The sequence below is a fragment of the Scyliorhinus canicula genome, chromosome 2, assembly GCF_902713615.1.
Source record: "Scyliorhinus canicula chromosome 2, sScyCan1.1, whole genome shotgun sequence".
Lineage (NCBI taxonomy): Eukaryota > Metazoa > Chordata > Chondrichthyes > Carcharhiniformes > Scyliorhinidae > Scyliorhinus > Scyliorhinus canicula.
In genome coordinates, this window is record NC_052147.1 from 77313391 (window position 1) to 77341132 (window position 27742).

At 44.4% G+C, this 27742-nt stretch overlaps 1 protein-coding gene across 1 annotated transcript; it reads right to left on the reverse strand.

Moving 5' to 3' along the window:
- Positions 1 to 1813: 1813 nt before the first annotated feature.
- srp54 (signal recognition particle 54) lies at positions 1814 to 27390 on the reverse strand. Its single transcript, XM_038780995.1, has 17 exons — positions 27293 to 27390; positions 27005 to 27209; positions 26786 to 26891; positions 25309 to 25400; positions 24224 to 24308; positions 24040 to 24144; positions 23258 to 23324; positions 20380 to 20437; positions 19250 to 19400; positions 19015 to 19163; positions 17547 to 17647; positions 17380 to 17466; positions 17225 to 17298; positions 16903 to 17011; positions 14910 to 15080; positions 13541 to 13636; positions 1814 to 2385 (listed from the first exon to the last, which is right to left on the reverse strand). Exons 3-17 carry the CDS (start codon positions 26861 to 26863, stop codon positions 2294 to 2296), a joined length of 1515 nt encoding a protein of 504 aa, XP_038636923.1. The 5' UTR covers positions 26864 to 26891; positions 27005 to 27209; positions 27293 to 27390; the 3' UTR covers positions 1814 to 2293.
- Positions 27391 to 27742: the final 352 nt, after the last annotated feature.

Sequence of the window (27742 nt, forward strand, 5' to 3'; positions counted from 1 at the left end):
CAAGATCCAGTCATGAAGAAAATGGCAAATTTCATGCATTTTTCAATCCAAAGGAGGCCCTAACATTTCTCCAATCAGCAGGCACCTTAAGCTCCATGTTCTAAACCGAAACATGATATTAAGGTATGCTTATTTTAGTTTGAATAGATTCTGAGTTTGTACAGCCGTCCTATTGTAAGGATATATGTCAAATGTGATTAGTACTGCACTTGGTGAATGTGGTACTAGTTGACCGTAGAACATAGAACAGTACAGCACAGAACAGGCCCTTCGGCCCTCAATGTTGTGCCGAGCCATGATCACCCCACTCAAACCCACTTATCCACCCTATACCCGTAACCCAACAACCCCCCCCCCCCCCCCCCCCCCCCCACTAACCTTACTTTTATTAGGACACTACGGGCAATTTAGCATAGCCAATCCACCTAACCCGCACATCTTTGGACTGTGGGAGGAAACCGGAGCACCCGGAGGAAACCCACGCACACAGGGGGAGGACGTGCAGACTCCACACAGACAGTGACCCAGCCGGGAATCGAACCTGGGACCCTGGATCTGTGAAGCATTTATGCTAACCACCATGCTACCCTGCTGCCCGTGGTACCCTCATTCACCATAAATAGGAAGGACACTTGCAGAGTGCATTTATTTGATGACATTGAAATATACCCAATGTTCCCCCTCATGGTCTGTTTCAAACGAAAGTGTCCCTTACATCAGAAAACAATGGCTTCTCCTCTCCCCATCTCTGTTCTCCTTCAGAGCCCAATCTCCCTCCAGAACAGGGCCACAGTGGTTAGCACTGCTGCCTCACAGCATCAGGGACCTGGGTTCAACTCTGGCCTTGGATGACTGGGTGGAGTTTGCACCTTCTCCCAGTGTCTGTGTTGGTTTTCTCTGGGTGCTCTGGTTTTCTCCCACAATACAAAGATGTGCATGTGAGGTGGATTGGCCATGGTAAATTGCCCCTTAGAGTCCACAGGTTAATTGGGGTTACGGGATTAGCATGCAGGGGTTCTATCAAGAGGTGTGATGCAGACTTGGATCTGGCCAAATGGCCTCCTTCTGCACTGTAGATAGTCTATGATTCGATGTGCAGGTTAGGTGGATTGGCCATGATCAATGCATGGAATTATAAGGATAGAGAGGGGAGAGTGGGCCTAGGCAGAGTCCTCTTTTGGAGGGTTGGTGTAGACTCAAATGGGCCGAAAGGCCTTCTTCTGCAATGTAGGGATTCTATGAATACTGGTTTCTTAAATAACATCCAAAGCCCTGGATGTCCCTTCCCTAACCACAACCTTTTTTGCGTCTCCACCATGTTCGCCTGTTAAGACACAGGCTCAAAACTACCTCTTTTCACCAAGTTACATTATTTCTTATTTTTTCTTATTATGCTTCTACAAAGGATATTGGAATGTTTCAGTGTGCTAAAATGGTGCAATACAACTGAAACTTGTGCCCTCCATGTTTAGAGAGAAATATGAAAAAAGTGGGCTAATATTTCCTACAACTTTTTTGCTACATGTGGAAGAGAGTTTGAATCACCTCTTTTCCTACAGGGGTACGGCCACCTCTTAAACCCATTAGAAGCATAAAATGGCTTTGCAGTTAAGGGGACAAAAACAGCCTGACACTTGTCTCTCAGCTACAAGAACGCCAATCATCTACCACTTTCCCATGATGCTCAGCCAAGCACTTTTACATGCGAGGAATTGTGACTGTGAAACTGTCAGCATTTCATGGTGCAGGAGGTCAATCCTCAACATGCTGAGGCATGAAAATTCTGTAAAGGCACAAAAAATTCACACAATAGTTTTTGTAAGAAGCAAATTCATTTATGAAAAACTTCATTGTTTTTGAACAAAGCATTTACAAATTATACATTGTTTGCTTCCTTGTGCAAACAATTTTCTTTCAGAAGTAAATTAATGTAATTCTACTTTTACATGATTAATTTAATTAAATGTTTTATATTTGTATTTTACAGCATAAAGAGAAACATACTTGGAAAATATTGGCTAAAGGAATATTTTATTTCACCCAATACTAAGTGAGCTCTCCATTCAGTGAAACTTTAGCCATTACAGAAACAAATCTCAATTTTTGTTTCTATTCAACAAATCCAAATGGAATACAAGGAAAGAAATTGTGTACCAATGTTATTCAATAATCTTGAAAGTTTAAAAATTCTTGACCACTTCCTCCCTGCCCCATATCCTCCCCCCTCCCAACAAATGAAAAAAATGATATAGTCCCAACTTCTACACTTGCCAGTTTATTTAAGGCATTTGTTTCAAAGGTTGTTAAACCCCATCATGCCTTTCATGTTGCCAGTAGCACCTTGCTGAAACTGTCTCATCATTGTCTGTAGACCAGCCATACCACCTAGAATGGAAGGAAAGAACCATTAGTACAACTTCTTCAAATGAAAGCAATCATAATCTTTCAAATTGCACAAATAGATCTTTTGTCATACAACTCAATGCCCAAAGATTTGTCAGCACTGGAGGAAGCCTGTGGAGAGGTCTCTGGATCTAATAATAGACTCAACAGGGTTACAGGAATTGGAAAGGTTTTATGAAAGCTGAGGTAGGTTTGAAATCCAAAATAATGGGGAGCAAGTCTCTGCCCCTGATTCAGTCACCTATTGCTGAAAACTCCAGACATGATTTTGTTGCGTCAAGTCTTGGGGCTATTCTATTGCTTTCTTGGCTGGTTTCTCACATTGCATCCTTGGCTAACTTGAGCACATTCAAAAAACTGTTGTCCCTCACCTAGTTCACACCAAGGCCTCTTCATCTACGGCCATTATGCTCACTGATATACACACTGATATACATGGGCCGTAAGTACAGAAAGTGGGGGGGAGGGGGGTGTGTACAAGGCCCCTGGGGGATCGGTGTGGGACTGTACAATTGTACCCCTTAAGCTAGAATTAGTTTGCATTTTCTAGCTGAGTAACTGCTGATGTAACACAGTCAGAACCTTCCGAAGTTTGTAATTTAAGTTGCATTTTCAGATGAGTCCCAGTGCAGGGCAATTGCCCATGGCAAGTCTGAACTTCCCAGGCAATTGTCGTGCAACCTGTACTGGAAACATCCTCCGTTATAACCTTACAGGAGGCCCAGGGATCTGCAAATTCAGAGTCCCTGTGACCTCACCGGTACCCTTTACCCAGATGGATAGCAGCCCCCCGCCCCCCCCCCGGGACTGCTGGGATTTAAATACCCCGGCCCAAGTGTGGGCCAGGCACAGGAGACTCTTCCGGGAGGTGGAGGTGTAAATAGTAAGGAGAATAAATCAAAATTTTTCTACAGCCATCGCTTCCGAATCGTTACTTGCCTGAGACTTTACACTCCCCAAAAATGACATATTGGAGCTTGGAAACTCTGACCCACTGTTTTTACATTCCTCACTTGTTTTCACATATTTTCATGGTCTTGCCTTCATCTTGGTAAACTCGCCCAGCCACATACCCCTCCAGATCTGGCCTTTTATGCATTCTACATTTTTATTGCCTTGCTACTGACAGGTTGGTCTTCCCCTCCTTAGGCTTAAGCTCTGTAACTTATTTTCTAAACTTCTCTTAGACAGAGGAGCAGCATGCCATTTCAGCTCTCCAAGCCCACTCTGTCATTCAATGAGATCATGGCTGATCTTCTACCTCTATACCATTTTCCTGCACTATCCCCATGTCCCTTGATGTTTTTAATATGTGAAAATCTTGTCTTCAACATACTCACCGACTCATTCTCCACAGCCGTCGGACAGAGAATTGCAAAGAATCACCGTCGGGAATTCCTCCTCATCTCAGTCCCTTATTGAGACGGTGTCCTTTGGTTACAGACACCCAGCCAGGAGAAACATCCTTCCTGCATCTATCCTGTCAAGCCCTGGAAGAATTCTGTGTTTTTGAGTGAAATCACCTCTCATTCTTCTGAACTCCAGAGAATAAAGGCCCAGTCTAGCTACTTGTCCTTCAAGGACAACCTCTCCATCCCAGGAATTAATATAGTGAATCTTGTATGGCAAGTATACCTTTCCTTGGGTAAGGAGACCTAACTACACACAATACTCCAGTTGCAGTTTCACCGGGGCTCTACAAAATTGCAGTAAGAGCTCTTTACCCCTGTCCTCAAATCCTCTTGCAATAAAAGCCAACATTCCATCAGCCGTAATTGCTTGCTGCTTCTACTCATTAGCTTTCAATGATTCATGAACAAGGACAACCAAGTCCCTTTGAAGTTGAACACTTCCTAACCTCTCACCATTTAAGAAATAATCTGTATTTCGGTTTTTCCAACCAAATAGATAACCTCACATTTCTCCACATTGTATTCCATTTGCCAAAGGCTTAGCCGCTCCAAATACCCTTTCAAGTGTCTTTGAATCCTCCTCACAACTCAGACTTCCACCTAGTTTTATGTCATCTACAAACTTGTAAATATAACCTTCAATCCCCACATCCAAATCATCGATATAGGTTGAGAATAGCTGGGGCCAAACTCTAATCCTTGCAGTACCTCACTATTCACAGCCTGCCAACCTGAAAATAACCAATTTATTCCTCTTCTTTTTTTCCATCCATTAGCCTGTTCTGAATCCATGCCAGTATATTACTCAGTAAGAAGTCTTACAACACCAGGTTAAAGTCCAACACGTTTGTTTCAAATCACTAGCTTTCGGAGCACTGCTCCTTCCTCAGGTGAATGAAGTAGTATGTTCCAGAAACAGATATATAGACAAAGTCAAAGATGCAAGACGATACCTTGAATACGAGCATTTGCAGGTAATTAAGTCTTTACAGATCCAGAGAAAGGGGTAACCCCAGGTTAAAGAGGTGTGAAATGTCTCAAGCCAGGACAGTTGGTAGGATTTTGCAAGCCCAGGCCAGATGGTGGGAGGTGAATGTAATGCAATAAGAATCCAAGGTCCCAGTTGAGGCCGTACTCATGTGTGGAACTTGGCTATCAGTTTCTGCTCGGCGATATTGCGTTGTTCCGCGTCTTGAAGGCCGCCTTGGAGAACACTTACCCGGAGAGCAGAGGCTGAATGCCCTTGACTGCTGAAGTGTTCCCCGACTGGAAGGGAACATTCTTGCCTGGTGATTGTGGCGTGGATGTCCATTCATCCGTTGTCGCATTGGTCTCGCCAATGTACCACGCTTCGGGACATCCTTTCCTGCAGCGTATGAGGTAGACAACATTGGCAGAGTCGCACGAGTATGTACCGCGTACCTGGTGGGTGGTGTTCTCACATGTAACGGTGGTACTTAATAAGATCATGTTGATGATCTGGCACGTATTGCAGAAATTGCCATGGCAGGGTTGTGTGGTGTCGTGGTCGCTGTTCCGAAGGCTGGGTAGTTTGCTGCAAACGATGGTTTGTTTGAGGTTGCGAGGTTGTTTGATAGCAAGTAGTGGGGGTGTGGGGATGATCTTGGCAAGATGTTAATCTTCATCGATGACATGTTGAAGGCTGCAAATAAGATATCGTAGTTTCTCCGCTCCGGGGAATTACTGGACAACGAAGGGTACTCGGTCGGTTGTATCGAGTGTTTGTCTTCTGAGGAGGTCGGTGTGGTTTTTTGCTGTGACGCGTTGGAACTATCGATTGATGGGACGTCCGGTTACGGTGATGTGGAGCTAAGCAGCACGTTCGGTAGCTCCCGCTATTTTCGGTCTTTCGGGCTCTTTTAAGGGCCTGTAGCGGTGCTGGCTGGACTTTTCCCAGTGTGGGAACACATCCACTGCGCTTATCTGCCGGTGGATGGACAGGAGTGGAGCGGTTAAAAAAAATCAGCTTTGGAGCAGAGGAAGGTGCGAGGCAGGAGAAACAAGATGGCGGAGTACGGGGAACCGGCAGCGTGGCAGCAGTGGGCGCAGGAGCAGCTTCAGAGAGCTGAAGGCTGAGCTTTTGGAACCGCTTAAGGCCTCGCTGGACAAGCTCATGACGACTCAGACGGCTCAGGGTGCAGAGAACCGAGAGCTACGGCAAAAGGCCTCGGAGAGCGAGGACGAACTCCTAGGCCTGGCAGTGAAGGTGGAGTCGCATGAGACACTCCACAAGAAATGGCTAGCGAGGATGGAGGAGATGGAGAACCGCTCCCGTCGGAAGAACTTGCGGATCCTGGGTCTCCCAGAGGGGCTGGAAGGTTCGGACTTGGGGGCCTATGTGGCCGTGATGTTGAACTCGTTAATGGGCGCGGGGTCGTTCCAGGGGCCCTTGGAGCTGGAGGGTGCCCATCGAGTGCTGTTGAGGAAGCCCAAGCCGAACGGGCCGCCTAGGGCGGTGCTGGTCCGTTTTCACCGCTTCGTTGACCGTGAGTGTGTGCAGAGATGGGCGAAGAAGGAGAGGAGCAGCAAGTGGGAGAATGCAGAGATCCGGATTTATCAGGATTGGAGCGCGGAGGTGGCGAAGAGAAGGGCTGATTTTAATTGGACGAAGGCTGTGCTTCACAAGAAGGGGATGAAGTTTGGCCTGTTACAGCCGGATCGCCTCTGGGTCACGTATCAAGATCGCCAGCTTTACTTCGATTCCCCGGAGGATGCCTGGGCCTTCGTCTAGGCGGAGAAGTTGGACTCGAACCGAGGACTGATGTGCATAGTCCGGAGGCCTTGTCCTCCTGGGTATCCTAACGTTTTTCTGGTTGTGCTTGTTGATGCTTTTTTGCTCTTTTGGGGCTGTTATTTAGTTATTCTGGTGCTTTCTTGTTTTTCACTGGTGGAGGGCTGGCGAGCTGTTCGCGGGCCCTCTGGGTCACGGGCCCTTCTTTTTCCCGCGTGTTGGATCGGGTGGGGCGGGGTCTAAGATGGAAGTACGGGCTTTCTTCCCGCTCTGGAGGCGCAGTTGGGGGGGGGGGGGGGGGGGGGGGGGGAGCAGCCGGGGTCACCAGGAGTCAGCTGACTTACGGAAGTACGATGGAAGGGATTACACAGCTAGGGGGGCCCTAGCTTGGGTGGGGGGGGGGGGCTTGGGGGTACCGGGTTGCTGCTGGAGGGGCCGAAGGGGAACTGCTGGTGATGGGGGGGGGGGGGGGGGGGGGTCTGCCACCGTGGGGAACGGGCCTGGGGGGTTCTGCGGGCACGTGGTGAGCCGAGGGGGAGCTATGGCTGACCGGCGCAGAGGGAGGGGGCAGACCCCCCAGATTCGGCTGGTCACATGGAACGCGAGGGGGCTGAATGGACCGGTGAAGCGGTCCCGGGTCTTGCCGCATTTGATGTGGCTGGGAGCAGACGTGGCTATGTTCCAGAAGACGCACCTTAAGGTGGCGGATCAGGTGAGGCTGAGAAGAGGCTGGGTTGGACAGGTGTTTCACTCGGGGCTAGATGCGAAGAATCGAGGAGTGGCGATTTTAGTTGGTAAGAGCTTGTCATTCGTGGCGTCGAGTGTGGTGGCGGATAGCTGTGGCAGATACGTAATGGTGAGTGGTAGGTTTCAAGGGGAGCGGGTGGTTCTGGTCAGTGTGTACGCCCCCAACTGGGACGATGCAGGTTTCATGCAGCGAATGTTGAGCCGGATTCCGGACCTGGAAATAGGGGGCTTGATCTTGGGAGGGGATTTTAATACTGTGTTGGACCCAGCTCTGGATCGTTCGAGGTCTAAGACGGGCAAGAGGCCGGCGGCTGAGGGGGTTTATGGATCAGATGGCAGGGGTAGACCCTTGGAGGTTTTTGAGGCCGGGAGGTAGTTTTCCTTTTTCTCCCATGTCCACAAGGCTTATTCCCGGATTGATTTTTTTTGTCCTCAGCAGGGCGCTAATCCCGAGAGTGGTGGGGGCGGAATATTCGGCAATAGTCATATCTGACCACGCTCCGCATTTGGTGGACCTGGAGCTGGGAGAGGGGAAGGATCAGCGCCCGCTGTGGAGGTTAGATGAGGGGCTTCTGTCAGAGGATGAAATATGTGGGCGGGTACGTAGGTGCATAGAGGGGTATTTGGAAGCTAATGACAATCGGGAGGTGCAAGTTGGGGTGGTCTGGGAAGCGCTGAAGGCGGTGGTTAGAGGGGAGCTGATATCTATTGGTGCGCACAGGGAGAGGGTTGAGAGGGAGAGGTTGGTGGAAGAAATGGTGAGGATGGACAGGAGGTATGCGGATGTCCCGGAAGAGGGGCTTTTGAGGAAGTGTCGCAGTCTCCAAGCGGAGTTCGATATACTGACCACCCGGAAGGCGGAGGCGCAGTGGAGGAGGGCGCAGGGGACGGTATACGAGTACGGGGAGAAGGCAAGTTGGACGCTGGCCCACCAGCTCCGGAAGCGGGAGGCAGCGAGAGAGATAGGGGGAGTCACAGATGCAGGAGGGAACCTGGTGCGGAGTGCTAGGGACATTAATGGGGTGTTCAGGTCATTCTACGAGGAGCTGGGAGGTGGGCGGGATGGACCGTTTTCTGGATAAGCTGGAGTTCCCAAGAGTGGAGGAGGAGCACGTGGAGGGTCTGGGGGCCCCAATCGAGTTGGAGGAGCTGATGGAGGCGCTGGGGAGCATGCAGACAGGGAAAGCACCGGGACCTGACAGGTTCCCGGTGGAGTTTTATAAGAAGTTCTCAGACCTGCTGGGCCCGGTGTTAGTGAGGACCCTGAATGAGGCGAGGGAGGGGGTGGGGGGCTTTGCCCCCGACGATGTCTAGAGCAATAATTTCACTGATTCTGAAGCGGGATAAGGACCCCCTCCAGTATGGGTCTTACAGGCCGATCTCGCTCCTCAACGTGGACGCAAAGTTGTTGGCTAAGATACTGTCCAGGAGGGTGGACAGATGTGATCCCGCTGGTTATCCACGAGGACCAAACGGGGTTTGTGAAGGGGAGGCAGCTGAATGTCAATGTGCGGCGGCTTCTTAACGTTATGATGATGTCGTCGGCGGATGGGGAGGCGGAAATAGTGGCATCAATGGATGCGGAGAAAGCCTTCGATATGGTGGAGTGGAGCTACCTGTGGGAGGTGTTGAGGAGATTTGGGTTTGGTGAGGGATTAATTAGCTGGGTGAGGCTGCTGTATAGTGCCCCGGTAGCGAGCGTGGTGAGGAATGGGAGGAGGTTGGAGGACTTTCGGCTATCTCCCCTGCTCTTTGCGTTAGCGATTGAACCCCTGGCCAAGGCGCTGAGGGATTTGAAGAACTGGAGGGGGATTGGGAGTGGGGGGGGGGGGGAAAGAGGAGCACTGGTTGTCGCTGTACGCGGATGATTTACTGTTGTACATCGCGGATCCGGCGGGGGGATGCCAGAGGTGTTGAGGATATTTGGGGACTTTTCGGGCTATAAGCTCAACATAGGGAAGAGCGAGCTGTTTGTGCTGAACTTGGGGGACCAGGAGAGGGAGATAGGGGAGCTCCCGTTGAAGAGGGCGGAGAGGAGCTTTAGATATCCTGGCTTCCAGATAGCTAGGAGCTGGGGGGCCCTACATAGGCTAAACTTTTCGAGGCTGGTGGAGCAGATGGAGTAGTTTAGGAGGTGGGATGCGCTGCCACTCTCCTTGGCGGGCAGGGTCCAGTCGGTTAAGATGACGGTGCTCCCGAGGTTTTTGTTTCTCTTCCAGTGTCTCCCCATCTTGATTCCAAAGGCTTTCTTTCGGAGGGTTAATAAGAGTATTCTGGAGTTCGTGTGGGCGCGGATGACCCCGAGAGTGAGGAGGGTATTCCTGGAGCGAGGCAGGGAGGTAGGTGGTTTGGCGTTGCCCAACCTGTGTGGGTACTACTGGGCGGCGAATGTGGCAATGATTCGTAGGTGGGTGATGGAGGGGGAGGGTGCCGCTAGGAAGAGGTTGGAGGTGGCGTCCTGTGTGGGCACGAGTTTGGAGGCACTGGTGACGGCCCCGCTCCCACTCCCCCCGGCAAGGTATTCTACGAGTCCTGTAGTGGTGGCTTCCCTCAAAATTTGGGGGCAGTGGAGGCGGCATAGGGGGGGGGGGGGGGGAGAAAGTGAAGACCTCAGTTTGGACCCCGATACAGGGCAATCACCGGTTTGCACCAGGGAGAATAGATGGTGGGTTTTTCAGTTGACATAGGGCAGGCATCAGGCGGATGGGGGACCTTTTCCTCGACGGGAAGTTTGTGACCTTAGAGGAGTTGGAGGGGAAGTGGAGTTTCCCCCCTGGGAATACTTTCAGGTATATGCAGATTAGGGCGTTTGTTAAGCGGCAGGTGGCGGAGTTTCCGCTATTGCCGTCAAGGGGGGGGGGTGCAGGATCTCGGGGACGTGGGTCGGTGAGGGTAGGATATCGGCAATTTATCAGGTGATGCAGGAGGGGAGGAGGCTTCGGTGGAGGAGCTAAAAGCGAAGTGGGAGGAGGAGCTAGGGGAGGAGATCGACGAGGGGACGTGGGCGGACGCCCTGGGGAGGGTGAATTCGTCCTCTTCTTGCGCACGGCTCGGCTTAATTCAGTTGAAGGTGCTGCATAGGGCACATATGACTGGGGCCAGACTAAGCCGGTTCTTTGGGGGCGAGGACAGGTGCGGGAGGTGTTCGGGAGGCTCGGCAAATCACACCCACATGTTCTGGGCGTGTCTGGCGTTGGAGGGGTTCTGGAAGAGGGTGGCGGGGACCTTGTATAAGGTGGCTGGTTCCAGGGTGGAACCGGGCTGGGGGCTCGCTATATTTGGGGTAGCATCGGAGCCGGGAGTGCAGGAGGCAAGAGAGGCCGGTATTCTGGCTTTTGCGTCTCAGTAGCCCGGCGTAGGATTCTTTTGCAGTGGAGGGACGCGAAGCCCCCGAGCCCGGAATCCTGGATTAACGACATGGCTGGGTTAATTAAACTGGAGAGGGTCAAGTTTGCACTGAGGGGGTCGGTGCACGTTCTTCCGGCGGTGGCAGCCTTTTCTTGATTTCCTGGCGGAGTGTTAGGGGGTGGTCAATCTCAGCAGCAACCCGGGGGGGGGGGGGGGGGGGAAGAGTATGGGCCTGTTAAGGGGGTTTGTTTTTGCAACTATGTTTGTTACTTTCTTTTTTGTTATTAATTTATTGCTTTGTATTTGGGGGGGGGGGGGGCTTTTTTTTCCTGTTTTTTCTATGCCTTGTTTATTTTATTGTTGGGAGAAAATTTGTTGTTGAAAAATTTGAAGAAAAATTATTTTTTTTTAAAAAGGAACTGTTGATTGATGAGTCGAGTGCCATATTCTGTTTGTACGAGGGCATCTTTCAGCATCTGTAGACGTCTGTTACGCACCTCCTAGTCTGAATAGATCCTGTGTATACAGAGCGCTTGTCCATAGGGGATGGCTTCTTTGCTTTTAGTGTTTAGGATAGAAGCTGGAGAAGTGGAGCATCATTGCGTTATCCGTGGGCTTGTGGTAAAGCGAAGTGCTGAGTTGACCGTCCTTGATGGAGATGAGCGTGTCCAAGAATGCAACAGATTCTGGAGAGTAGTCCATGGTGAGTTTGATGGTGGGATGGAACTTATTGATGTCATTGTGCAGTCGTTTCAGTGATTCTTCGCCGTGGGTCCAAAGGAAAAGAAATGTCATTGATGTATCTGGTGTATAACGTCGGTTGAAGGTCCTGTGCGGTGAGGACCTTCACAGTATATTACTCCTAATCTAACATTCTCTAATTTTGTTTACTAATCTCACATTAACCTTATCAAAAGCCTTTCTAAAAATCTAAATATACCACATCCACTGGGTTTCCCTTGGCTATTCCTTTAGTTACATCCACAAACAGCTCCAACAGATTTGTCAGACAAGAGTTCCCCTATTATAAATCCATGTTGACCCTGTCAAATATCATTATTTTCTAAGTGACCTGTTATCACATTCTCTATTGGAGTTTAGCATTCCCCTACAACTGATGTCATGCTGACAGGTCTGTAGTTCTCGGTCTTCTCTCTTCCTTTTTTCTCAAATAGTGAGGTTACATTTGCCAATATCCAATCTCCTGGAACCATTCCAGAGTTGAAAGATGACTACCAATGCATCTGGTATCTCTACAGCCACCTCTCTCAGCACTCTGGCATGTAGTTAATCAGGTCAACGGGACCTATCTACTTTTAAGTCCCATGAATTTCTCTAGTGCCTTTTTGTTTAAAACTATTCAGCAATAAGCTGTTCACTGGCACTCTGTTTGTGTTCCACTAGGATCACCTTACATCCTTGGTCCAAACATGCACAAAAGAGGTCAACTCGATAATGACTGCCCTTCACACTAGGGCAACATTTGACCGAGTGTTGCATCAAGGAGGTTTAGAAAACGTGGGAAACTCTTCACTACCTGGAGTCATACCTAGCACAAAGGAAGATGGCTGTGGTTTTTAGAGATCCATCATCAGCAGCAATATCCTGGGAGTAAGGAGTTCCTGAGGTTAGTGCCAACCCAACCATCTTCATCAATGACCTTCACTCCATAATAAGGTCAGAAGAGAGGGGGAATGTTTGCTCATGATTGCACAATGTTCAGCATCATTCATGACTCAGATACTGAAGCAGTCCATATCCAAATGCAGCAAGACCTGGACAACATTCAGACTTGGGCTGACAAGTGGCACGTAAAATTCAGGTCATAGAATCATAGAATTTACAGGCCCTTGCAAAGAGCACCCTATGTAACCCACTCCTCCACCCTATTCCCGTAACCACCTAACCTTTTTGGACATTAAGGGCAATTTAGCATGGCCAGTCTACCTAACCTGTGCATCTTTGGACTGTGGGAGGAAACCCGGGGAGAACGTGCAGACTCTGGACAGACAGTGATCCAAGCCGGGAATCGAAACTGGGACCCTGGAGCTGTGAAGCAACAGTGCTAACCACTGTGCTACCATGCCGTACCATCATGTAAGTGCCAAACAATGACCATCTCCAACAGAACAGAATCTAGCCATCTCCCCTGAACATTAATGGCACTACCATCGCTAAAACCCCCCACTATCAACATCCACAGAACCATAGAATTCCTACGGTGCAGAAGGGTGCTATTCAGCCCATCAAATCGGCACCGTCCCCATGAAGGAGCACCCTACCAAGGCCCACTCCCCCCCCCCCCCCCCCCCCCTCACCTATCCCGTAACAACATAGCCCCACCTAACCTGCACATCTTCGAACACCTAACTTGCACATCGTTGAACACCAAGGGCCAATTTAGCATGGCTAATCCACCTAACCTGCGCTTTGGACTGTGAGGAGGAAACCCACGTAACCATGGGGAGAAAGTGCAAACTCCACGCAGTCACCCAAGGCTGGAATTCAACCCAGGTCCCTGGCACTGAGTGCTGTGTCAACATGCTGTCCCTGGGTGGTTACCATTGATCAGAAACTCTCCATTGCCTAATCAGTGCAGTGGTACAAGAGGGTGGCTCACCACCTCCCGAACGCAAGTAGAGATGGGTAATAAATGACCAGTGACATCACATCCCATGAAAGGATACATTTTAAACCAAGTTTTAGAACCTGATAACCAGACTGGACCATTTCCATAATCAAAATACATTATAAATTAGGATACAGCTATTTCTAAATAGGAAAAGTTACAAAATATGCGACAGAATTCAACAATGCAAATTGTGTTGATAGGAAGGATATGCAAACAACATTTCAATTACATTATTGAGATACTTGCCCATGTGATGAAGAACTCTTGGATCCATCATTTTAGCCATCTGCTGATTGAGTTTGGCCATCTGAGATGGGTTGACATTTTTGGACATATCACCACCTACACAGCAAAAAGGTAGTTTTATATATTGCAAGAAAGTGCACTTGAATTATCAAATTTGATAAGAAACATAAGTAAATTACAAAAATCTGTGTTTTTAAATAGTCAAAATTCATGGGCTGCAATCGTGCTTACTACGCAATGCTTATGATTGCACTTTTGAGCCTCAGTGGCTTTTTAAAGGTGTCACTGGAAAGGCCAGCAATTTCTGCCCTAACTGCTCTTCAGAAGGTGGTGATGAGCCACCTTCATGAACCACTGCACTTCATCTGGTACACCCACTGTACTGTTAGGCAGTAAGTTCCAGGATTGAGAGTCAATGGCAATGTAGTTCCAAGTCAGAATATGTTGGAATTCTCTCCCCCAGTGGGCTGTGGAAGCTCAATCATTGAGCATCTTCACAACAGAAATAGACACATTTCTGGATACTAATGGCTTCAAGGGATATGGGGATGATGGAGAAAATTTGTGTAATTGTAGATGATCAACCATCATCTGTTTGAATAGCAGAGCAGGCTCAACAGGCCAAATGGCTGACTCCTGCACTTGTCTGGGGCCGGGAGGGGAACTTGCAGGTGGTGGTGTTCCCATAGGTTTGACCCTATACCTTGTCCTTCTAATGGTAGAGATCACGGGTTTGGAAGGTGCTGTCAAAGGAGCTTTGCTGCAGTGCATCGCACAGATGGTACATACTGCTGCCACAATGCTCCCAAGGTGGAGCAAGGAATGTTTAATGTGGTGGATGAGGTGCCAATCCAGTGAGCTGTTTTGTCCTGGATGGGGGTCAAGCTTATCGAGTGTTGTTGGAGCTGCACTCATCACACTCCTGACTTGTGCCTTGTAGATGGTGGACATCCTTTGGAGAGTCAGGAGGCGAGTTACTCAACACAGGATTCCTCACCTCTGACCTGCTGTTGCAACCACAGTATTTCTATGGTTAGTCCACTTCAGTTTCTGGTCAATAGTAGATCCCAGGATGCTGATGGTGGGGGATTCAATGATAGTAATGCCATTGAATGTCATGGGGAGTGGGTTGGAGTATGTCCTGTTGGAGATGGTCATTGTCTGGCACTCGTGTGGCATGAATATTACTTGCCACTATCAGCCCAAGTCTGAACACTGTGCCGGTCTTGCTACATGTGGATCTGGACTGCTTCAGTAGCAAGCGTTGTCTCAAATGATACTGAGCACTGGCAAGCTTATGAAGCCTTAATACAGTAAACATTGATCATGATTATTCTGAGTTCTACAGTGCTATGGAGATTTTACATACCTTTGAAAAGACCTTTGATTCCTCCCATTTTTTTGACCATTTGAGCAAACTTTGTATATTGTGTCAGAAGTTCCTGAACATCTCTGGTTGTAACACCAGCTCCTCGAGCCACTCTTTGGATCCTTCCTGGCTGTTTACTGAAGAGTTTAGCACCATCTTTACTGTCCAGTTCTGGGGGGTGGGGATGAGTGTGATAGTGTCAGTTAGTGACTAATCTAATTTAATGCACAATGTTTTTAATTCCAACCTCCTATGAATATGCTAATGGACAGATGCAGAAATAAGAGGTTAAAGTTGATTTTTATCTCAAAGGGTCTGTAATGTCAAAGGGAGGAAGTTGTGCTCACTTTATCTAGAGATGCAGGTTAGACAACATCTTGTGCACTGCTGAGTTCTGGTAAGAAGTAGCATATGGAGTTTGGTTGCAGATCAGCCATGATCTTGCTGCATTGCAGAAAAGGTACAGGATCAAAATGACCAATTGCTGGTACCCCACCTCAGTAAGGACATGCTAACATTGGTGGGATGTACTGCTGTTTCCTTAGAATGCTAGGGCTGAAAGGGTTAAATTGTGGAGGACAATATTCCTCGACCTGGCTCCTTTTCCCTTCAGTATAGAGGACCGACGAGTGATTTTATAGTGGCCTTTGACATAATAAATGGATTAGGTAGGTTGGAAATCTTGTGGGAAATCCAGAACAAAAGAGCACAATCTTAAAATTAAAGCCAGGCGATTCATGAATGTAATCAGAGAGCACATCTACCCACAAACGACTCTAGACAGAAACAGTAGCATCATTCAAATAAATCCTGGCTGATCTGCATCGTAACTCCATCTACTAATCTTGATTCTGTCAGCCTTAAACTGACTGACTAGGTTTACTGGCTAGGTGGATTGGCTATGCTAAATTGCCCATGGTGTCCAAAAAAAGGTTAGGTGGGGTTACGGGGACAGGGTGGAGTTATGGGCTTAGGTAGGGTGCTCTTTCCAAGGGCCGGTGCAGACTCGATGGGCCGAATGGCCTCCTTCCGCACTGTAAATTCTATGATGATTCTTAAACACTTGCCTTAAAAAAATTTAATTGACCTACCATCCAGAGCAATTTTGGAGGTGGATGGGTTGAGATTTCCATTTAATCCCTAATCAGAATCCCCAACTACAACCTCCACTACTCTGATCACCCCTCCCCCCCAAAAAAAATAACACCCCCACCAGTCCGATCACTACCCCTCTCCCAGCTGGTTCTGCAAAAATACTTTCTTGCCCTCCACTCTTCTGCACGACTCAAGGCCACGAGAACCTGCTGCACTGCACCTTTCTCACTTGGTCCAACATGCAAAGTCAGGTGAGAAAGGTGCGGGCGCATTTTAGTGTAAGTAACTAGGAACGATTTGTCAGTAAACTACAGTGCATGGAATGCGTCAATCCCAGTCACTTATAACAGTGCTGTTTCCAAGTGTCATTAACATAATTACCCAATCAACAATATTCTGGCTGGGAATAGCAGTCTCACTTTACCCACCTAGCCTTCTTTGATCCAAAGCAGATTACCTCATACTTTGAGAAACCTAACTCATCATAATAATAATCTTTAGTATTGTCAGCAATGTACACAACCACAAAGTTATTTGAAGATAATAGAGAAGACATATGGACAGGTCGAGGAAGATGAGGAGAGGTGATGCACCATGGGAACACAGCACAGAGGATGTCATTTGTGACTTTGGCTGTTTAGTGCTACAAGAGTGGAAGTTGGACTTGAAGGAATGGACTTGCAGGAGATAGATACAGAGAAAGGAGATGCTAAGCAAAGGAGGAGGAGATTCGAGACAGGGGCAATAGCTTGAAAGTTCAAAGATGAGTAAGGCTAAAGGAGTTCAAAATAAAAAACAGAAACCAAAATATGTTCAGCTTTTGTAAAACATTAGCAGTAACCATCATATGCCTATCTTGATCCATAAGTCCAACACAGCACACAGTGTGCTGAAATACCTTGGTCATTCATACTGTCCATTATGGTCATCAGTTTCTTTAGCCTCGCCATTGATTCTTGTTCATTGCCTTTGCTCATGAAATCAGTTCCAAAGCCGGGGATCATACCCTGAAACAAAACCAAATGCAACGATGACAGCCATGCAGTTACACAAGGCAATGCCCTTTCAGTACAAAATTATTCAGTACATAATTCTTGCAAATGCCAATGTGCAAGCATAATTTATCCCTTAAGATTTTTTAAAATAAGAATGCTTGTTGAATTTGTTACACCAGATTTCACTTCACCTATTTATAGGGTAGAAAACATTTAAAAACGCACCATTATCTGACTGAAAGGTCCCATCTTCATAATGTTTTGAAACTGTTCATACATATCTCGGAGTGTAAACTGGCCTATGAAACAAATAGCAAGCTATTACATTTTTTTGTTTCACATTCTTCTCTGCCCTCCTCCCATTTTAAATTAAAGCTTACCATGTTTAAGCTTGTCTATTAACTCTTCATTGTCATCCAATTTCAGCTCATTTACCTTGTCAATTAAACCTTCAATATCACCCATACCTGGAATAGAGAAAACTGACGTTTTAGTGAATGATATATTATTTACAAATATGTACACAAAACATTATTGGAAAACATACCAAGAAGTTTGCTAATGAAGGGCTGTGTTTTGAATGGTTCAAAATCATCTATGTGTTCTCCGGTACCGATAAAAATGATTGGACTTTTGGTGGCAGCCACACTGTAAGAAAATATGACACTTTAACACATGTCGCTTTTAACTCAGTTTCTCACAGGTGTCAACAAAACAAAGCAAGATAATTTGAAAACTTCAATTTGTTTCAAAATTCAACTAGTGTTCGGCCTGAAAATCAACTAAATCAGAATAAGGAGATAAACTTTGTATTTGCTGCTGTTTACAAAACGAAAGCTACCGGTTTAATCAGTACATATTTTTTCCCCATATGCACAGATTTTCTCAAAAAAGACTTGATAATTCTTAGACATTGTCCTCTGGATTTTCATTTGTTGAAGAACAGAATTGCTAAAAGGTGAAGAAATGTATTCCAGCACTTGAACTGTGTCAACAGTCCTAGAATAATTAATGCACATGACCAATATACACAATTCAAGTTCAGCTCACACCCTCACAGCTCGGGGCATGATTAACAAATTCAAACCCAGGTGTTTTGGAATCTGGAGGCTTCAAGTAAAACTTTACTGAAGTAGTTAAAAGATACAAGGCGATTCAATGGCACTGTGAAGACCAAGTCATTGAATTTCTTCAAGGTTTCGATGGACAGATTTTTGAACTATTGTGGTATCAAGGATTACAAGAAACAGTTGGGCAAATGTAACTGAGACCAGATCAGCCATAATGTTATTGAATAGCGGATTAAACTTGGATGGACTGTGAGATTTACTCTTGGACCCATTATGTATCTCCTTGAAATAAACTTTAAAAATTGCTGGGAACATAAATATAACTCTTTTGGCTAGGTTGAATTTTTAGCCAAAAAATAGCAGCAAAAGTCAATTATCTATGATTCACCATTTTGAATTTTGTTGCCCATTCTAAGAAATATGAACCAAAGATGACAAAAATAACTCCCGTTAAAAACACCTTTTACTCTTCAATGTTATTAAGCAGGGCAAAGGTTTTGTATTGAAGACCAAGGCCAACGTCGTGGAAGATCATGCCAGAAGCAAATGTCAGCCACAGGTAAATGCAAGTAATAGGTTGTGGTAAAATGAGCTTCAAAATAAGCGAATTAAAACAAAAAACAGAAAGCATGAAAGACAACACCTGAAGTGACAAATATGCGAGTCATGCCACAAGAAAATGCACCAACTTCATTCACTTTAAAAAGGAATGTCTTCCTTTGTCAAACTAGCACATTCACCGTTAAGACATGAACCTAGTATTAAGAAAAAAATCCATTGTATGCTCACCATATTTATAAAATTCTAACATTTCACCTACTAACTTGGATTCTATGAAAGCAAATTTGAAAAGGACTGCTGTATCCTTCATGACTGAACCACTTATGAAATTGCCACGCACAAAAATCAAACAATTTTTAATGGAAAGGAAACTGGATCACTTACGCACTGAGAGCACCACCTCCTTTCGCATGACCGTCGAGCTTAGTTACAATTACTGATGCAACGTCCACTTTATCTTTGAAAGCTTTTGCTTGTGCTTCACAAGCTTGACCGATTGATGCATCCATAACGTAAACAATGTTGTCTGGTTGCTAAAATGGATTTCAAAAGGTTAGACACCTATTTTCCACAAGAACAACTTTCTAAGTATGTTTTCATGATCACATTTAAAACTTACTATGGCATTTGAAACTTGCAACATTTCTTCAAATAAAGAATCTTCTTGTTTGTGTCGACCACTGGTATCAACAATTATTATCTCAAAGTTTTCTTTTTTAAACTTCTCCACACCTTCGGCAGCTATGATTACTGGATCCATTTCTGTATAGCTAATTAAAAGAATACAGGATTTATTTCTGATTTGCGCTTCCACAACATTTCCAACAATGAGCATACATGCTCACCACTAAGCAGAGATATTTCACTGCGAGGTGCTAGCACAAACTCTATTTGCACTTTGCCCCACATCTCTCCCCACCCCGCCCCCACCAAAAATCAACCCAACATTGTATTACCATTCCAATCACTACCTTCCCTCATTAGTTCTCAGAAAATGCCAAAAATCTGGCTGAATTATTGGATTACAAGAACCAGAAACATACTCAGACTTTGTTGCTTGGTTGCTAACAAAATACATTTGAATTCAGTTATAAGTTTTCAAATTTTACTTCAAATTCAAAAATAGAACTTGTGAACATTCAAATAAAGCTTTTAGAATATTAGGATGAAGCAATGATTCGGACTAAACTGTTGAAGCTGACTGACCTATGTTTCATTATGATAACAACCCTCAAGAGTAATGGTGAGATTACATTGCCAAACTCAAATTATAGGTGGGAGTTCTGATGAAAGGCCACAACCTACCAAGTTACTCTGTTTCCTTCTCTACTGATGCTGCTGTCAGACACACACAGTATTATCAGCTTTTGTTTTTAGAATTCGTAGTGGATTATTTTCTTTTTTAGTTTTATGACAATCAAATACTTCATAAGGGGAACATTTGTTTTGTGGTTTTTACGGAGGTGAATAGGAAGCTGAAATAGTAACTCTGAGAACAAATCATTGGGAACAAGAGGTTCTTGCACTATGATCTTAAAGTTCAATTGTTTCCCCAATATACCAAAACTTCATACGGGTTCTCTACACCTGCAACTTTCCAGCACATCTTACCAGCAGCTTCAAAAAAAAACTCTGGACAATTCAAACCTATTTACAAGTGCCATAGGTTACGACTAACAGCAGTTACACATAGTTTACTTACTATTCAATTAATACTACATATTAAATATCTTTGGTTAGAAAGGCTACCTTCCATAGAATGGAATTCTTGCTTTGGTTGCATTCTGCTTCAGTTGGTCAAATGCACCTGCAGGCCAGAAATATAAAAAAAAATTCTTTGTTCCAAGCTCCATCATCTTTTAAACTTAAATCTATTTTCATTGGTTCATTATAGGTTAATTGAAATGTTGCAAAGCAGGAGTCAAATTGTCGGCCTGTTCAGTTGAGGACATTGTGTATAAACATTTTATTTCCAAATGTAACAAAAAAACTTCAAAAGTTACTGTAAATATTCAACTTTTCACCACAAGATAGTTTTCTCCACATAGATTTCTCCACAATTAAGGAAGAACCCAGCTAAAGAGTCTTCTCCAAAATTCAGACCACTGGCTTTTTAAAACCAATTCTAATGTATGAGGCAATTTGACAATGGATATTCATTTTACTGCTTTTGTACGGGTACCAGATTTTTTATTTTTTTAAGTTTATTCATTCATGGGATATAGGCTTCACTGGCTATGCCAGCATTTATTATCCAACCCCTTTTGCCCTTGAGACGGTAGCGGTGAGTGGTCTTCTTGAATTATTGCAGTCTGTGGTGCAAATACACAAGAGTGCTGTTGGGGATGGAGTTCCATGATTTTGATCCAGCGACAATGAAGGAACAATGATATGTTTTCCAGGTCAGGATGGTGAGTGGCTTGGAGGGGAACTTACAGGTAGCCATGTTCCCCTGTGTCTGCCACCCTTGTCCTTCTGGATTAGTGGGTTTGGAAGATGCTAAGGAGCATTGGTGAGCCCCTGCAGTATATGTTGTAGATGGTGTACACTACTGCTACTGTGCATCAGTGATAGAAGGAGTGAATGTTTGTGGATGAGGTGCTAATCAACCAGGGCTGCTTTGTCCTGGATGGGGGTCAAGCTTAGAGTGTTGTTGAAGCTACACTCATCCAGGCAAAAGGAGAGCATTCTATCACACTCCTGACTTGCGCCTTGTAGACGATGTTATTGTTACGTATTTGACAAAGGGTCATCTGGACTTGAAACATTAGCTCTTTTCTCTCCCTACAGTTGCTGCCAGACCTGCTGAGATTTTCCATCATTATCTCTTTGGTTTCAGATTCCAGCATCCGCAGTAACTTGCTTTTATTATTATTATTAGATGGTGGACAGCCTTTGGGAGTAAGGAGGAAAGTTACTGGTCGCATGATTCGTAGTCTATGACCGGTTCTGGAAGCCAAAGTATTTATACAGCTAGTCCAGTTCAGTTTCTGGTCAATGATAACCCCCCCGGATGTTGATGGTGGTGGATTCAGGTGATTGATGGTAATGCCATTGAATATCATGGGGCGATGGCTAGATTCACTCTTGGAGACGGTCATTGCCTGGCACCTGTGTGGTATGAATGTTACTTGCCACTTGTTACCTCAAGCCTAGGTTATGTCCAGGTCTTGCTGCATTTGGACATGGACTGCTTCAACATCTGAGTCACCATCACAAATGGTGCTGAACATTGTGTAATCAGCAGCAAACATTCTCACTCTGACTGTATGATGGCAGAAAGCTCATTCATGAAGCAGTGGAAGGTGGTTAGGCCTAGGACACTAATAGCTGTATGATAAACCAAGTCCCATCAGAATGACAACGTAACGATTTGACACAAGGGCAGCACGGTGGCGCAGTGGTTAGCATTGCTTCCTACAGCGCCGAGGACTCAGGTTCGATCCCAGCCCCAGGTTACTGTCTGTGGAGTTTGCACATTTTCCTGTGTCTGCGGTTCACCCCCACAATCCAAAAATGTGCAGGTTAAGTGGATTGGTCACACTAAATTGCCCCTTAATTGGAAAAAAATAATTGGGTACTATAAATTTATTTTAAAAAAATTAATGACCTGATTCATCAGTAAAGAAGAGATATCCTAAACCACATGCAAAAATATTTTAATGTTGAAGTCAGTTGCAAGCAAAGTTAGCAATATAGACTTCGATGTGCAGAAAACCTTTAGTGCCAAGTAAAAGAACATTAATTTTCCCCTTTCTCAGGAATTAATGAGCAAGTATTTAATTACAACAAGTCTTTAAAAGCAGAAGATATTTCCCCCGGACATGTTCTTAACTACATGCAAGTAAATATGGAGAAGTAGTAATGTCCTTCCAAAAATCCCTATGTTTATAACCATCTATATATCTGTGGAAGTGACATCTAAGACTGAGATGGATGAACCATCCATAACTAGGGAAGTTAAAGATTATATCAAATTAAAAGAAAAAAGGTGAACAAGGCTGCCGAGATTAGGACTAAGCCAAGAAGATTGGGAACATTTTAGAAGCCAAAGGATGATTTTTAAAAAAAGGGGTCAAATTAGAGTATAAGAAAAAACTAGCAAGAAATATAAAGGAGTAAAAGGTTCTACCTGTATATAAAAAGGAAAATAACAGCTAAAGTGAGCAGTAATCCCTCAGAAGATGACTCCGGTGAGTTAATAGTGGGAAACAAGGGAATAACTGAGACTTAGAGAAAGTATTTTGCATGTCTTCACATTAGCTGCACTGTAGTAGAGTACACAGGAAGAAATAATGGGGACTTGTAAGAAAGGCACTGCAATAGTCATGAGTGATTTTTATCTTTATATATATATTGGATGAAACAGCCTGGAAGTGTGTTCGGTCCAATTTCTTGGAGCGGTAGGTTCTCGTGCCAACCAGGGAGCAGATTACTTGAAACATGGTAATGTGCAGTGAAACAGAATTCATTAATGACTTCATAGTAAAGGAGCCCAGCAGCAACAGTAATCATAACATGATAGAATTTCACATTTTTGAGGGTGAGAATCTCAAACTTAAACATAGAATTAAGTCTGATTAATTTTAGATCGTCAAGCATTTGTGTTGCATAATAATTTACCCACCTGCTCTAAATGTGTCTGCGCATATTAAACAAGTCTTCCAGCCTTTCCTTTGGAAGTAGTACGCTAGCTAGAAGAAAAGAGTTCAGAATTGGGCTTGACAGAAATTGAAAAATACCTTTGATTCAACACTAGCAAAGACAGCCTCAGAATTTTTATTAAGTTGTGTTTTCAATTTTAAAAGATCGTATTCCATATAAATAAATATGATGCAAGTGGCTCAGTTTCAATTTTACATTCTTCAAAATTAATACACTTTTATTTCGGATTCTACAAGTTGTAAAGCTCCAATTTTCAAAATTATTTCACGCAGAAATGATGAAAAAATGTTTTGGGAATCATTAGTTTGAAATGTAAAATCTCTCTGGGGAAAAAAGATGGGTTTAAGCTCATTTACTCACCAAAAAACTGAACTGGTTGCCTTTTATTAGAAAAATATATAAATTTAGAGGATCCTCTCTCATCTTTCAGGTTTTCAGCATGCAACTATTCAGCATTTAACATGCAACTCTCCAGCATATTTAGTAAAACAATCATTTTATTTTGTTCAATCCCTGGCTCCAAGATAGTCACATTCTTTCATCCTTACATTTTAACATGTTTGCACCATTTCTATTTCTAAACTTACGCCAATGGAGAATGTACAATCTTTGTTTTATTAGGGTAGTATTCTTTCTCCCCGTTACCTCCCAGTTGATAGGTAACAGTGGGAATTCAATTTCAAACCTCAACAAAGGAAATAACAGTTCAAAGAGACATTCCCAACAGTTAAGAAAAGCAAATACCTTTGTACATGTTGTAGTTTTACCACTACCTTGAAGGCCAACAAACATGATGACATTTTGTTTTCCTTTTGTGGGGGTCCATGCTTTAACTCCTGGATCTACAAGCTAAATAATAGATAAATGGCAATAGATTGAATTCATACTAGAAAAATGTATAAAATTGTTTCCTTTTTAGCTCAGATACCTTGACAAGTTCTTTAAATACAGCATGTTGGATCATTCGTCTTTTGTTGAGGCCAGAAGCCATCTCTTCCAAGTCTATGGCTGCTCTAAAATAAAGTTTAGCAAAACAACATAATAAACTTTTAAAATAATTGCCAGGTAACTGTTCAACTAATTATCTGTGTAAAGTTATGAACAGTATTGTAAACATGGTAAGCACAAATTGCTAAATGGAAATTTTAAGCAAATCCCAAATTTAGTTACAACAAACCACAGCCGAAAGCTCTCAAACAAATCTCTCAAATAGTATTTTGGAGGACAAATAACTGATTTGGCTCCTGTTTATTTTAGGAGCAATGTTCTCAAAGTACCATACTTACAACTAGGTAGCATGATCCATTAGATTGTTTTGACCACGTGTGATATTATGTGTACATAATGATTATATATGTGATATTACATATACATTTAAAAGAAAATAAATTTAGAGTACCCAATTCATTTTTTCCAATTGAGGGGCAATTTAGCGTGGCCAATCCACCTACCCTGCACATTTTTGGGTTGTGGGGGTTAAACCCACGCAAACACGGAGAGAATGTGCAAACTCCATACGGACAGTGAACCAGGGCCGGGATCGAACCTGGGACGTCGGCGCCATGAGGTAGTAGTGCTAACCACTGTGCCACCATGCCATCCCTATATTACATATACATAATCATATTACATACATAATTTTTGTTTGCACGGAACTGAGACATGATCAAAGTTTCTTTTCCATTTTTATGAACATTTAAGCTTACAATTGATATGTAGCGAGCACATATTAACAAGAGACTGCATTAAAATTGTAATGTAAAATATATACACTTTAGAGAATCGGTAATTTTTTGGTGAATATTGTTCATCTACTACAAAACTGTAAATCCCCATATCAACAAAGCTGAGGTTGTACATTGTCTTCTCCCAAATACTTTGCTCAGCGATAAAGAATTGAACTGCGCAATGATCAGTCTATAAAAAAGTCTGTATTTGCCAGCCTACCGATTCAGCTTAAGTAACTTACTTGACCATAAAGGAAAAACACCATTTTAAATTAATTTTACTTACTTGACATTTTCTCTAAGCTGTTTCACCAGTTTTATATTGACATCTGCTTCAAGTAAAGCTGTACATACTTCCTTTAGCATAGCATTCAAAACCTAAGGACAATATTAATAATTTTTAATAACTAACTTTAAGAACACAGAGCAGTTCAGGTTAGTGTTTTTTTTTTAAATCTCCCCACTATTCACTGAAATGTAGTTTAGCGTCAGTGCAGTTTGTTGACCTGTTGGGGGAGACGTACTTCAGCGATACAGGAAATAATTGCCACTCTGGGACAGTAATCAGTCATGTGGCTCCTAAACAGCAATCCCCACATTCCAAGCCTGTTTTGCACCATGTAGCCAGGCAGTTCCACATTCCCAGACTGCACTCGCACCTTAAACAGCTATCAAACATGATGTTTTTTTCCAAAACTTGCAACTTGTGGATTACTTGCTTGCTAACCTTCTGCACTGAATGGATTACTTTTCTATACATACCATTTCAAAAGTGCAAATTACAAATTCAACATAAGAAAAATCTATTTTGGTAGTCTCCTGGGGAAGGGACAGCAAAAGGATAGGCACAGGTAGGAGTACAAAACATATAGGAGGTATGCAACAGAGAAAACCTTAGACAGGGCAGAAGAAATAACAGATAGAAACAAGACAAATGCGTGGAAATTAGCAAAATGGCATACTTAATGTAATATATTGTTCTCTAATTTATCTTTTGACATTATAGAACCAGTGCATTACAGAATTCATACCATGTGATGACATTAAGTTAAGGAATTAATTACTGTATCAATACAAACATTTCAAAGATGACCTGAATGCTTATGGCTAATGCCATGCCACTCTGATTTTTATTTCAGTTATAAATGCATGAGAAAAGCAGAGGGAGTCAGAGAAGGAAGCAAAGAGTTATCACAAAGGGTTTGTTCTAATCTCTTGTGCCCAATTATATGTTCATGCCGAAATTCTGTTTCAGGTAACACATTTAGAATTACTTATCCAGCATATTAAATGAATAGCTGAGGCTACTTAATTAAAACATTTTTTAAAGGCTGTTATTGAATATTGTTGCCAACTTTTTAAGTAACATGCCTGCCTCTTCACAAATAATTTCATTTCAGCTGAAATTCTACATAATTCACCCCACACACGATGGAAATATTGTCAAATTGCACTATAATCGTCAATGTGCTTAACAGTTTTCAGCATTGAGGCATCACAACTTAAGATCTAATTTATAACTAGCAAGTCTTCTTAATTACGCTCGTCATAAAAAAAAGGTGCATCTGAAATTATTGCTGGAGTGTAATAGCCGTTATTTCAGATTGGCAATATTATGGAACTTTTGAATCCCATTATTACGAAGTCTTTAAATGCCCCAAAACTATGCGGCCCTGTCTATCCCAGGGAAAGGCGAGAATTGGTTTAGTTGGGTAACGATCGCCAAAAAACAGCATCCCTCCAGTGTGACGAAAAGAAAGTACCTCCTCATTGATGATGGTGGCGTTGCTCAGGGATCGCAGCGCGGAGGTAATTTTCCTCCCCAAATCCGCTAACACCATTTTCGCCGCTTTTCACGTTCAGCCCCTTCTGTCGGAACAAACAAGGCAGAAGATCTGACAGCAGTCGGTTGACGCCATATGGCGACATTTAAACAAAAAACACAAACATCAATCCGAATCCAGCTGCGCCAGCCGGCTTACCAGAGAGAAACGGGCCGGGAAGCGAGGAAGGGGAGAGGGAGAGAGGCCCTGCTGCGGTTCCACAACCTCGGGGAGGGGGTTCAACTGGGCCACTCGGCTACAACTGGCCGACTCTACTCCATTGACCCGGAGAGGCAACTACCAGCACCCGGAGCCCAGGCAGAGGAAATCCTTCAGCAGCCCGCCGTCCGCACACCAACTCGGCCTGAAACACAGACACACTCAAATAACACCCATTCCAACCAAAAAAACACCGCACGCAGGGGGAGGGGACGGCGTCCTCCTTACCCCAACACTCCGGGCCCGCTATTGCACTGACTAACAAACGTCACCATTAGCCATGACCTCCGACTGGCCACTTCCACTTCCGGGGTCAACCAAGCCCCGCCCCCATTGCTCACACGCTCGGGTTACCCTGAGCGAGCAGCTGGTGAATAGGAGCCGCCAGGTTGTGAAAGCAGACAGGCTGGAAGGCAGCCCCTCTCTGCAAGGGACGGTCACTTAGCTGAGTGTGCGGTAAGGGTTCGTACACATGATGTTAATGGGTAGGACAATTGAATAGATTAACAAAAAGTAACCACGGGACATATCCTAGTCGGAGCACAGCCCAAAAATAACAAAAGTGGAAGGTTGTTCACAGTTGTTTTGTTTCATATCTGGGGGCGGGGCTCAGTTCAAGGCCCTGGACACTGGGGGTCAGTAGAAGGCTCCTCACCCCCCTGGACACTGGGGATCAGT

Excerpts from the sequence above, each read along its gene's own strand:
- srp54 (XM_038780995.1), bottom strand. The coding sequence starts at position 26,863 with ATGGTGTTAGCGGATTTGGGGAGGAAAATTACCTCCGCGCTGCGATCC. Across the intron at positions 17,012-17,224 it reads GACCTTTCAGTCAGATAATG|GGTATGATCCCCGGCTTTGG; the intron begins GTGCGTTTTTAA and ends GTTTTGTTTCAG. Across the intron at positions 13,637-14,909 it reads AATCAAAGGTCTTTTCAAAG|GTGGTGATATGTCCAAAAAT; the intron begins GTATGTAAAATC and ends TTTGCTGTGTAG.